Below are 13,694 nucleotides of genomic sequence, written 5' to 3'. Positions count from 1 at the left end.
AAGCTGTGTAACTTGAATGTGTAATAAGCTTATGGAAATGTTTCTTGCACGTCTTGGAGGTGTCCATGCTACCCACTTTCAGCTTGGGTTTCTTAGAAGTGATCAGGCTTTTCACAAATGGATTCCATAAATGTGGGTCTGAGCTTGTTTACGTGGTACATGTGCCTCCTCCTTTATGCAAGTGCAAGCGACAGTTGGACTCAGGCCCTGCACTATTTGAACATCTTTGACATACTGCACTGTATACTATACAAAATGGAAAGAAATGATCTAATTCTGTTAAAAGATTATCGTGACAGTCTATAGGAAGACAGCAGAACCAAGGAGATTTGTTACGAATAGCCACAGATTTTTTTCCTTTTTTTTTTTTTTTTTAGAGTAGTGTAAGGTTAGCCTTTTCATTTGAGACATTTTCTGTTTACATTCCATAATCCCAAAAAGTCATATTACTACCTCTAGCATTTGTATTTAGTTTTGCTAATTCTCTAAGTCTTTGATGCAAAATCTGGAGCTATGAAATCAGCACAGGGGCTGGGAATCGGGAGGGGGAAGGCGCTGCTTGTGAAATCAAATTAGCATCAAAAGGCTATCTTCAGCTGCTGCATTATCAGGAAAGCACTTATTAGGAATGCACAATACAGACATTAGTACTAATCCATCAACTGATTTGTGCGACAGCTAGATAAGCAAAGACTCCGTGCAGCTGAAGATTGAAGTGAGCTTTAAATGCATACCCCTTACCTAGCCCAAGCAGTGAATGTCTTCATCAGGCTAAAGTATTCCAGGGTCTGCAGCTCCAGCCCATAAGCTAAAATCCCCTAGATCAGATCCCTTCTGCTTAAGCCTTGGGTTTCTGCTACCTGAACCACAAAATTCAGTTACTATTAGGCCCTCCTAAAAAGCATGAGAGAAATCGGTGTTTCTCCAGTTCCCAGATTAACTCATCTAAATTTAATCCCCAGTAATCACTTGGTGCTGAATGCTGTGCTCAATAATTGATTGATATTCTGTTCTCATCGATCTGCCTGCCTAGCAGAGAAATCAACCCACTTCTTGGTTTACGTGGCTGAGCCGTGTCAGTGGGAGGCTCTAACCAGTAGGTTCAGCAGTCAGTACACGGCACTGGCAAGAGCTGTACCAAGGAGTGCTTAAGTGGAGCAAAGACCGCTGGACTTGGGTTGCAAGGCAGCGGTTGTCCAGGAAATTGCTGAGTTGTTACCTGCAGCTGAAGTGAGGATCTATTGAGGGGGGTCTTGGAGGAGCTGGAAGACGTGCAGGAGGAAGGAAAACTAGAGGCATCAAAATGACTCTGCAGCTGTTGCAGTGGTTGTGGCAATGGCCCGTTCTTCCTGGCTGGTGTGGCAAAGTGCTTGTCTCTCCCAGACAGCGACGCTGTGTGTATAGACTGAGGGGTGCAGAATTACATCAGTTAAATGCATGGCAGAAAGAGGTTTTCCTTACAACTCACTCCACTGGGAACAGTCTGTCCTACATGAACACGTAATTCTGAAGAAGGTGATGGATGAGTGCATATTAAGTCCCTGGCATAAAGCAGAAAGTCAGGACAAGGTACATCTGAGGTCACGTCTAGAAGAGTGTGTGTATAGAGGAAATTAGAGTGATGCATAAAGAAGCTAAATATTTTTAAAAACCCGTCCAAAACAGCAACAAAAAAACAACCAAAAAAAAGAATGGGTAATAAAATCATCATCAAGTCACCATGGATATAGAGAGAAACCAAAGCAGTGAAAGGAAAAAAGAGGAAGAAACGTGTGTTGTCAGTGTTTCTTGAACTGTTGCCTATTCAAGGGAATGAAAGAATTTGTTCAATGTGGATTTTTTCATCTGCTGTGGAAAGTAGCTTGGAAACTTTTCTAAAAGATGCATATGAGAGTTTATGTCTATGCCAGTCAACAGTTCAATATTTTTGGTTCTTGTATTTAAAGAAGTCGGCAGAGCAGCTACTTGTCTCTCATGTGGATGTATGTTTCTTGCAAGCAGTGTGACAGTAAATGCTGTTTCTAGGACATACTTTAAAATGTTATTTTTCCAATAAACCCTGCAGAAACTTTGCTTTTCAGCCTCGCCAGCTGAGGTATGAAGCAGAAATGATGGATCTAAAGCAGGTCTCTTCAGCTAGGTGGGTCACAAAGTGACGAAGGAGCCCCCCTCCCATGCGGGCAGCCTGCCTGCAGCTCAGCCAGTCTCCGTGGGGCTGGAGCAACCTGCCCTGTCACCACAGGCACTCGGGGCTGCGGAGACTCTCCCTCAAGCTCCTGCATTATAACTAGCATCAGCTTGCTTTCCTGCCTTCTGGATGGGCTTGAGGGTTGGATACATGCTCCTTGCACACACAGCTATCATGTAGCCACTTACTCTGACCTCCTGGAGCCACCTGGAGCAATTGAACCTTTGCAGTGCTTCCAGTCAGAAAGTTCTGGGAACATGGTCTCCCACGTTTAATCACATTATTCAATTAACCTAGTTTTGTTGGGCTGTTGAGAGAGTCACTCTGGTACTTGTGAAGAAGATATTGGGGTAAATATCCAGTACAAACAGAAGGAATGTTAATGAAGTCTTCTTGATATGAGGCTAAAATGAGGTCCAATTAAAAATGCCTATTGTGTATATAGCTGGAAATCAAAATACATGATATAAGAGAATAATGTTTATACTAGATTGGTGCAGTAGAGCTATTATTTTGTGTGCTATATGTATCTGGAAATTGAGGAAGAACAGGATGGAAAATGGTATTTTGCAGATTATGCTCATGAGTGGTGTGAGATGTGATGAGTAAATCCAACAGGATTTTGAGGGTTTCATTGGCGAATCAGAAATCTGAAACATATATTGATGACAACTTTTACAGGAAGGGTTTGATAAAACCATTCCCTGATGTAATCAAATAACAAGGTACCAATTTCAAATACGTATCTCTTGATAAAAATTCTTAGTAATATGACTTTTTATGTTATCTGCTGCTCTTTATCATGCCTCAGAAGACACATTTTATATTTTGGCACCATTTTTCATACTTGAATAATTACATTGGGCTGCAGTGTGGAAATTCTTGATTTATACATTTGATCAATATAATGAAATAAATTAGATTTAATGTCTTCAACATGTTTAATATTGCTTAATATTTAAGTAACACAATATAGTTCTGCATGCCTTTCCTTTGCATTTAAATTTGAAAATTGGGTTCCTGGCCTGATTTTTATACAAATGTGTGTAAATGGTAAAATAAAAAGAAAATAAAACATACGCTCATGACACATCACGTATATAACAGTGGTAGCCATACACTGCATATGTAGATATAGGTAACTGTTCAATACACGATACATGTGTATATAACTTAAAGATTTGCATATATATTTTAATTACTGTACCTGAAAATATAGAAGGAGAAAGAGAAGTTGAAATGATAATAAACTAAATTCTTTGCTCCATCTTATTAAACGTATCTCTTTGCATTTATTTATAGTTCATGTACTTTAAATGAAATCAGGTGGAGTTTTGGTTTGGTTATTTTTTGGTTGTTGTTTAGTTAGAAAGAATATAGAAAGACTATATGCTTTTTCCCTCTTCATAGTTGCCAGCACAGTGAGGTTCAACTCAAGATTTACAAGTAGTTTTGAAAAACTTCAATGATATGTTTGATAACATTATATTCTATTTCTAGATCTGTGGAGGAAATTGCATACTTCAAATGTTGGCATTGTAACAACAGAGTCCTATTTCATGTAGTCTCAAATGTCCAAATATAAAGCAGCATGTGTCATGGTTCAATTTTCCAGTCATCTTTTAAGCATTAGGAAATGGTCCATTTTTTGTAAATGTTAAAATTGACATGCTTCATCATTAGCTGTTAGCTATGTACTTAGGCCTTCTTTTGTCTGTTTCAGTGGAAAAATTTCAAGAGAATTCTGCATCAGCTGCGTTGAGATTTAGGAGAGTAAAAAGTTACATGCTCGCTCTTACTATGTTCTTCACATTGTGAACTAAGTCTTTTGTTTTGAGAAGAAATTTGTATTTTCTCCAACAGAGTCAAAATGTTGGTTGCAACTTGTACAATATTTCTTCACTGTTTCTTGCTGTAGGTCCCTTTCAGTGCTACAATGTCACCCGTTCGACTACATTCATCCAATCCCAACCTTTGTGCAGACATTGAGTTTCAGACTCCCCCAAGCCATGTAACGGACCCTCTGGAGTGCTCCACTGAGTACATGAAACTTCAAGAAGAATTCTGCCTGATGGCGCAAAAAGGTAACTGGAAATGTCAAGCCTTTCCTTTATTCTGCTACTTTGTTTTATTTCTTTACTGACTTCACTTAATTACCGCCAAGGCATTTGTCTGCATTAGATGATATTGTATAAGAATTTTTAGCTGGGCAGGTGACTTACATAAAGGCAACATGTATTATCCTTCTTACGTTTTCTATGGATGTCATGAATATAGAGATAGGTAAACTGATAAAAGATTGTTTTAGAAGTCTTCTGGACTACTTTCTGCATCTTGTAAATACATGACTGAATTTGCAAACAATTTTTTTTCTCAGTAAAACACTTTAATTCTCCCCAAAGATGTATCAGAATGTCATTGCTATATATAATGTTGTGCAATTCATTTTTGTGCAATGTTTTCTATGTCAGTGGAAATAAAAGAAGAAGAGTTTATCACTAGAGTGTCCTTCAGAAATGTCATTTTATTGCCAATAAATGAATGGTTCTACAGACTGAAAATACTATTTTTAAAAGGGTTTGTTATCAGTTTGCTATCTGTTATATAACAAACACAGGAAAAATGTGAGACTGATATCTGAAAAAATGTCAAAAACCTGTTTAAAGACCAAGTAATCCCCTTTATTAGTGCAATCTTAAGTCTTAGCAGAACTGATTTTTTGTTATGCTGAAAAGAAAAATAAAAAAACAGAAAGAAAAGAACACACATTGGGCACAGGTTTTCCAAATATGCACCTTTCCATACGTTCATCCCCAAGAATATGCTCAAATGACATATGTGTGAACATACCGTATGCACATTAAAACCTCAAGCTGTAAGTGTTTGTACTTAATTTGGCACAGATTACTTGAAGTTCAGATCTTTGCTTCAAATTTCCATAATTGTGGGATGGAAATCTCACTCTCTGTCTTTATTGCTGAAATATTGTAATAGATGTCAATGTGTAGTTCCGTAGCTGAGAAAACACTTGTTGTCTTTTTTTCTTTTTGCTTAGTGCATTCTCTTTTGAAGTCTGCCTTTAACAGCATAGCTATAGAGAAGGAGAAGCTTAAGCAGATTGTTTCAGAGCAGGATCTTACAGGGCACAATGCTCAAATAGCACACCTCAGACAGTCCCTCTCTCAGGTATGTTCTGATTTGATTTTACATGCATCTGCCTTTGCCACATACACTATTTCTTTTGTATTTTGGCCATTTCCTGAGGTAGAAGGAGCCAAGAAAAAGGCAAGTTCTTGACCAGAACTATGCCGTATGTTCTCCTATGAAATAGGCCTAACCTCAATGCATGTGGAGGTGAAGGATATCGTTTGTTTGTGCAAGCATGTATCTGTTATGGTTTTCCACAGTAAAGAAAAAGGATCAAATGTTTTTATACAAATGGTAGACATCTTTCCTGGAGCTGTTTCCAGCACAGCCAAGGAGATATTCTTATTTTCATAATTAAATTTTTAATTTTGACTGTATGTTTTCAGATTTGTCCATATCTCTAACTGCAAAAGAAATCATGGATTGCAGGATAATCGTGGGTAAATTGGATTTTCAGATACACAGCTATTACTGTCCAGCGCCTCTCCCACTGAAGCCAAAGGAAAACTTGTCATTGGCTTTAGTGGGGAAGAAGAGGTAAACCAACAGTAACTCCTCAGGTTGAAAAATAACTCAATCTTTTTTTAATTCATTGTCAAGAAACCATAAAAGCTTTTACTCTGAAGAATGGATTGGTGTGGAGTGCTGCATCTGCAAGAGATGTGAGCAGAGTTTTAAAGGCAAACAGAACTTCACCCAAATGCGTATATAATTTCGTACACTGTTACTGGGTTGGAGGTTTTTGCTATGAGATTAAAATTAATGCACAACATTTCTATAGATATATCTGTATCATGTTACGCAGATGGATTAACATGTGTTGTAATAAAGAAAGGTTAAGGACAAGAGATGAGGGTAACCATTTCTGGTTATCGGTACAACTTTAACCAAGACATGTGGAGACTTATTAGCAACTTGTATGAAATAAGTGGTCATGTTTTCTTCTTGTCCCTGGCCTCCAGGGTCAGTCTAAAAGTCACCATCACACGTTACTTCATAGTCTCAATGGGGAATAAATGGAAATTTGACCTTTGTCAGACAGCTGTGTTTGACCAGTCTCATGACCAGGTTTGAGCAGTTTAAGAAGCTACTGCCAGGCTGCGGTGGTCATCACCTTCCCTTCCTGGTAGATGTCAACTGTGAACATGCCCAGACCATTTCAGAACAAAGCAAAATGGAGTAATTTAAACTGTTTAGCGAAAGTTTAAGCTAACCTATTTTACTTTGGTCCTACTTTGTTTCAGTACATTCATGCAATCTATTCCTGAGTTTGCACTAGGGTGAGGCAGAAGATTCTTACTACATTATCATTTTCCACTAAAATAGTATGTCTGTCTGTTGTTCTTTTCTATAATCGTCAGTGCTGGGAATATATTAGGGTTAAGTCAGTTCGTGTTCTAGGTATGTAACATAATATACTTTTTCCGGATTTCAGAATCTTGCACGTGAGTCTTTCTAGATAACAGGCAATATGTATATATGCACAAAAATTTAGGAACTAGATTGGGCTTTAAAAAAGGAGAAAAATCAGCAGATACCAGACACCAGTTGAATTCTTTTGGTATTTGTGACACTCTAATGGATCAGTAGGACCTGGATGGGCAAACACCCAATGATACTAGCAATTATGTTGTTTTTGCAGCGAGGGAAGCAGTTTCCTTCTGCAGGCTCTATGTGCTGATAACCTTGGCTCAGAAAGGGCTGTATAGTTCTAAACCAAGAATTGCCTCTTTGGGCATTTTGCAGGTAGTTCCTGTTTGTTCGACAGTTTCATTCTTTCTTGTTGCATTCACTCCCCATTTCCATAATGTACATAACCCACCAGTACACCTGTCAAAGAGCTATCTGAAGAATTAAGGTACAATGCCATTGCTACATTCTAGGAGAATATCTGTCCCCCCTGCCTCTTGAAAATCACTGAAGGCAAACCAACCAAAACACTAGATCATGTGATTTCTTAGGAAATTGGTGGGAAGAAGCTGCTTTTTTTTTTCTTTTTTCCTGTTTAACGCTTACTTTTAATTTTAAATGAAATGTGCAATTTTTATTTTAAGGCTCTCAACCAGAATGCTGAACTAAGGAGTCGCTTGAACAGAATACATTCAGAATCTGTTATTTGTGATCAGGTTGTCAGTGTAAATATTATCCCTAGTCCTGATGAGGTAAGACTTTGGCCTTTAATGGATTTAGAGTACAATCAAACCTTGCTAATTCTCACTAATAGCTGAAACACACCTGGCAAATTACGGAATTTTTCAGATTGGCAAGTGTTCATTTATAGAAAAAGTCAGATTATATTTTCCCTACATAAAATAAAACTTCTGTCTTTTATTTTGCATATTTCAGATCTCATGAAAGAACTCAGTTTGGTCTCTGCAGAGAAACGGGGAAGGAATCCAGTTTTGGAATATTAATTCTGGGCTGTGGGAATTAGTGAGGTTTTTACTGTATTTGACTGTAACACGCACTAGCTAACCAATTCTGTATCTTGGTTTCTTGCCAAATCAACAGCACACTGAAGTATTTAATGGCCTGATCCTGCAAGTGCTTAGAGGGCCTAATGTGTAATGTGTTGAGTGGCACTGATGAAATCAAAAAATTCAGTCAATGAACCAATCACTATGCTAATATCATGTTTGCAACATCTAGTCTTTCTTGTTTTGCTTTCCTCAGTCAACAGATTACCGAACATTTGTATTAATAGCAGGTCAGCTTCTCTCATGAGAAGCACAAATCTCAATTTGTGAGCTGTAGTATGTTACAATTAATATGGTCACTTTGACAATGATTCTGCTTGCATTTTACCAAAATATTTTTCATTTGTCTTTTCCACTGTTTTTTTTCTATGCATATGCCATTTCAGTTAACATACTCTTGTCTCCTAATTATTTCTTCCAACAAGAAAGGAAAGTGAAAATATGTTTCCAATTACTTTTGTTTATTTGCTTTCTGAAAACATCCAAACCATTTTTCTAAGAGTCCAGCATGTTAGAGACTAGCGACAGAAGATAGAGGTGAAGGAGTGCCACAGCACAGCAATCTGCAGTGAAGCTCTGAGCAATGACCATTTTTTCTATTTTGTATTTTTTTGTTGGCTAGCTGGTTTTTTTTGGTTTTGTTTTTTTTTTTTTTTTTTCATATGTACATTGTTATCTTGGTTCAAGTGTGTCTGATTGAAGGAGTTTTTCAAGGAGATTCCCAGATCCCTTATTCGCTTCTTCTCTTGATTGCTTTATATATATAATCTTGCAGTGTGTAGATAATGCCTGTGTGAGAATCTTTTTCAGGTAGAGGCATGTGTATTTTTCCAAGTCCCTCTAGTTTATGCAAAACCTTCAAGTTTTAATCACTTCATGTAAAGATAACAGTGAAATGAGCTTCTACTTCCATTATAATTCATCAAACATCATAATCCATCTACAAGTTTATAAGACCCAGTAAAAAGGAATGGCTTTTGACCTCTTGGCTCGTTTGTGATTTTATTTTTGTTAATGCATTTTGAGGCAACTATATAGAATAATTCTACAGGATTAAGATGTCAACAAAACCATTTGCAGGACCTCTGTAGTAAGATTAATGGGGATGGAGTTGCAATCTGAAGAGTTATCTGTGTTTAGAAGGGCTTCAGTAGTTTCATCTGTATTATCTCCCAGAAGCAACATGCTGTATAAATTAAGGGATTAAGTCAGAAGCCTCTTTCCCTCCACAGCAGCAGCTCCTTTGGTGGGATGATACAGGGAGAAAATCTTAATTTGTTTTCCCCCCTTCTTAAAGCGATAGCCTGTAGGGTAACATGTTGAAACCTGATGTTCCTGCCGTCAATGGCAGGAAGAGGAAGATATGTTCCACTATTTCAATTAGCTTGTCCCCCTACTGATATACACATAATACAATTTTGAACCCTTGCCTTTGCTGTAAAATTCTCTTTATAATAAACCATAGAGAGTTCATTCCTTTTAGTAGTATTGATTCAGTGTTAATGGTGTAACCCAAATGAGATTTGGACTACAAACATGGGATAAAAGCACATAAATATATACTATAGCCATTCTCCTGAATATTCAAACATTTAAAACATTTGTTACTAAACTCATTCACAAGCGCACTTATTTTGAAAGTAACTTCCTGACCTTATAAAGCTTTATACTTGAGTTTTGGTTGTATCCCAGCTAGCTCCCAGTCACGTAATTTGTTATGAACAGGTGTCTTTTCATCTGAATTTCATGGTTGCACTTGTCTGACACAATCCAGCTATTGTCCACAAAATCATTCCTCTGGATACAGAACTAGATCTGTGATTCTTCGTGCTGCTAAAACTTAGCAGCTGATGCTGAGCAGGCCTGAAATGAAGATGTGTATCTCACTGCTCAAAATGCACTTTATTTTGTAGCTGTTAAAGTCTCATCTGTTAGGTATGCACAAAGCCCTACTAAAATGCTGGTTTTACTATCTGTGCTTATAATTTGGCATAGAAAAATTATTCAGGTGATTTCCCCCTTCTATACATATTTCTTTTATATTAGAAATAATAATTTTATATTTCTGTGATTTATTTACAGACGGGTGAACAAATTCATGTCAGTTTGCCACTGTCTCAGCAAGTTTCTAATGAGAGCAGGCTCTCTATGTCTGAATCCGTTTCAGAGTTCTTTGATGCACAGGAAGTGCTTCTATCTGCCAGCTCCTCAGAAAACGAGGTAGGCTATGACAGCATGCTGCAGCTTTGCCATTGGACAGATTTAGGTATTGCTACCCCTAGTGAATTTTTTTTTTTATATAATGCTACTTAGAATAAAAAGGTATCAGAATGTATAAGGTGTAGACAAATGAACCCGAGACTCCCTTGTGATGGGGTGCAGAAGCTCCCCGAAGTGTAAAACTGGGTTGAAAGTTGTTTGTATCAGGAGCTTATGTTCAGTACATGTTCTTGCTAGACTATGGCAGCTTCAGATATGAATGACGTAGGAGCAATTACATCTGACTATGCAGTCGTCTAATTTAGATTTTAAAATATTCTTTAAAAAAGTCTTCTACTATACATATAAAATTATTCTCTGTAACCAGAGAAGTAGACAAAACCCTGAAAAATTGGCTCACTCAAGCTCAAAGTTGAAGCAGTCAGATACAGTTCAGGCTCCTGAATCACGTTGCTGTCCACACCTTTGCTGTGCTATCCTGAATAAATTCTTCAATTTTAAAAAATTATTGATTTTTTTTAAATACTTTTTTTATGAAGACATAGTAGTGCTGTGGTCTACCACAACTCTTCTGTAAGAGGAAATAAGAGTGTGCAACCATATTTTCTCTTTGACAAGGCTTGCTCGTGTGTTACGAGTTGGCAAAACCACGGCTAGAGTTGCTCATCTAAAGAATGGAATGGTTCCTTATCTTATTGCTTCTGATAGATGTAAAGTACATGTTATCTCAATAGTCTGGATTGTCTATATCAGCATAAAAAGTTGGTGTGTCTGTATGGTATAAATAAAACACAAACTTTACAAAATCACCCCCAAATGGCATAGGCCTTATAATACCCTGTCATCAGTAAACACTGTAAAGTATTTTGAAAGTAATATTTCTGAAAAAAAATATTTTTTGTAAAAGAAATTTATTAAAAATAGTCTTAACACTGATCTAGTTCTTGTTTTGCAAAATAAGTAGATTTTCATATAATTTTTTACTGAAACATAAGCAGAGTTTTATTGTTTTGTTCCTCCTGAAGAGCACAAATCCAACTGTTTCTTCTCACCTCCCATCCCCAGCACGTTACACTGTCAATTTTTTGTTCATCTCTGGTCTCATTTGAAGTCACCCTTTTGCAAATGTAATATCTATATTTGGCTTCATAATAAGCAATTCAGAAACATAAGGAGAGCATAGAATTTGTTTTGACACTTTTAGTGTATTGGCAATATGGGCTGATTAAAACATCCAGTTGATTTAGTTAAAAGCTCTAATTGGGTAGAGATGATTTCCTTGAATATTTGTGTTTCATTTAATTATTTTTGTCTAATTTGTCAGTATATTTTATGTGTGTTTGGCTTAATTGATATTTTATTCATGTTTTAGGCTTCTGATGATGAATCTTATATCAGTGATGTGAGTGATAATATATCTGAGGACAACACCAGTGTTGCAGACAACATTTCTCGGCAAAGTATTCGGCTATGTTTTAAACTTTGGGAAATTACGTTGGTTATGTTCATGTACCAGATTTACTGCATGTCTGTACAAGACCAGCTCAGCTGAAATCAGTGAAGTTGGGCTTGCTTGTTCTGGTGGTGACTTGGTTCAATGGATAAGTCTGTCTTTCTTAATCTGTGCTTTCTTATGATAATATTTTTTTTTCCCTTCCCAGTTCTCAATGGTGAGCTAACAGGAGGCGCATTCAGGAATGGACGGAGAACTTGTCTCCCAGCTCCCAGCCCTGACACCAGTAATATCAATCTGTGGAATATTTTGAGAAATAACATTGGCAAAGATCTTTCCAAAGTATCCATGCCAGTTGAGCTAAATGAACCTCTGAATACCTTGCAACATCTTTGTGAAGAGCTGGAATACAGTGAACTCTTGGACAAGGCTGCTGAAACAGATGATCCTTATGAACGTATGGTAATAAATTCAGTGTAACACTACTTATGTCTGTAGTAAAATGGAAACTGTTGAGTGGAGGTCTGTGCAGGGTCCTCTCTTGCTCCTTCTGCTCACAGACAACAGACCTCCCTGCTGGGTCAGACGAATCCTGTGAACAATTACGGGTGGTAGGTTTGATCTGAACAAGGCTGAAGGACTTTTCTTGACCTCAAACCAAGTCCAGCAATTGTGATTCACTGATGTGAAGACTGATCTTGCTCTCTAGGACTACATATGTAGGCAGTGGCAGTTTCTAACCCTGCAGCATCCTTTCCTGGCTTTCAGTGGTCAAGTCCAGCAGCGTCCAAGAGCTAATCAAGTCTGTGGCTGGCTTATGATCAATGTAGGTGTCAATAAGATGTCATCCTAGGTAATTCCTAATAGAGAATTTCCAAAATACCAAAACAAAGTTTGCCTGGGCAGCCTGACTTCAGCTCCCCTATAAGTATGTCTTATGTTTTTAACTGGCAGCCAATAGCCTATGTTCAGTTCTCGAGATGTTTTGATCTGTCATGTTTCCTTTTCCTCAGAAGAAACAGGGAAAAACTGTTAGGGGAAAGTTGTCGATGTTGTTGCTGAACATATCTACTGTTTCCTGGTACGGGTTGGCAGTACTGTGGATAATTGGAAAAAGAGAGGTTGCCCGTGGCTCTCATATAGCCACAATGCTCGGGTCCATGAACTGCCATGTTCACGTAGCCTGCAGCAGAACGAGAGGTCCTGAACACTGGTATTTTTTCCTTGCCACTGAAGAAGTTGGACCTGTCTTATGACAGGGGGCTGAATTATTTATCATCACATGCTGTTTGCCTACAAGGCTCCTTATATCCCTCAGAAAAGGGAGATCCTGTAGTGACTGGGCAGGGTTGTACTGAGTAAAGCAGGTTGGTTGCCTGTAGGACTCTGCCTCCTTTGCTGAGAAGCTCGGAAGGTGAGTATTGAAGGAATCAGGAGAGTTCAGGAAGGAAAAGCCATGGTGCAACCAAAAGCTTCCTTGCAAAACTGGATTCAATTCCCTTCTCTACTGCAGGTATCTCTGCAATACTGGGGGATACAACCCAAACTTTTAACAAGCACTTAAAAAATGCAAATTGCACACCCAGTCTGGAGCATGTGGGACTACTTAGCAGAAGTGCTGAGTACCTGAAGCATCAGTGGTAGCACTGCTGTGAATAAGTTACCTGTTTCTTCACCACTCTTTGAAAAATTGGGACTTTGCTATCTTAAATAAGCATCCAAAAGTAGTGGAAACTTTTTTCTTGTCATTGGTCTATGTATTATAAGGATAGTAAACCCCCTCGTTTCTCTGTATTGTCTTATAGTTAAATTAATGAAAAAGGTTTTGGAAGAATGAAGGTTTTTACTGTTGAAGAAAAGCCTGTGAAAAGAGCGTGAATTCTACTGATGCTGCATTTATGAATAATATGAAATAAAGAAAGAATGGAGCACCCATTTCATAGTGGGAAGAAAACAAAGCATGTAAAAACTCACACGGGTGTTAGAACCTTGCTACCATGAGGAGGGGGGGACCTGGTTAAGGTTCACGCCACTGTTAGCAGAACCTTAACTCTGCATTAAGGACATCCTAACTGAGAACTGTTTATGTTTGACACTAAATAAAATAGTTCCCATAGGAAAATGGCATGTGATCTTGTCATTAGAAGTTGTCATATAATACTTATTCACAGGGAGCATAAACTAGAGCTGGGTGTGTGTTTTAGATCAT

The 13,694-nt window shown here is 37.9% G+C and overlaps 1 protein-coding gene across 18 annotated transcripts in view; it reads left to right on the top strand.

Moving 5' to 3' along the window:
- Nucleotides 1–13,694, top strand: part of OSBPL6 (oxysterol binding protein like 6) — a 111,137-nt gene that overhangs the window by 79,895 nt on the left and 17,548 nt on the right. For 16 of the 18 annotated variants that reach the window (XM_074595197.1, XM_074595201.1, XM_074595191.1 and 13 more), the window contains 6 exons: nucleotides 4,107–4,272; nucleotides 5,244–5,374; nucleotides 7,390–7,497; nucleotides 9,895–10,032; nucleotides 11,405–11,492; nucleotides 11,694–11,947. In XM_074595197.1, coding sequence (XP_074451298.1) covers nucleotides 4,107–4,272; nucleotides 5,244–5,374; nucleotides 7,390–7,497; nucleotides 9,895–10,032; nucleotides 11,405–11,492; nucleotides 11,694–11,947 — 885 coding nt within the window. The remainder of the gene's footprint in view (nucleotides 1–4,106; nucleotides 4,273–5,243; nucleotides 5,375–7,389; nucleotides 7,498–9,894; nucleotides 10,033–11,404; nucleotides 11,493–11,693; nucleotides 11,948–13,694) is intronic. The other 2 variants (XM_074595207.1, XM_074595208.1) reach the window with 1 other exon arrangement.

The sequence above is a fragment of the Larus michahellis genome, chromosome 7 (genome assembly GCF_964199755.1).
Source record: "Larus michahellis chromosome 7, bLarMic1.1, whole genome shotgun sequence".
Lineage (NCBI taxonomy): Eukaryota > Metazoa > Chordata > Aves > Charadriiformes > Laridae > Larus > Larus michahellis.
Note: the sequence above shows the minus strand (reverse complement) of the source record. Positions and strands in the feature narration are given on the sequence as shown.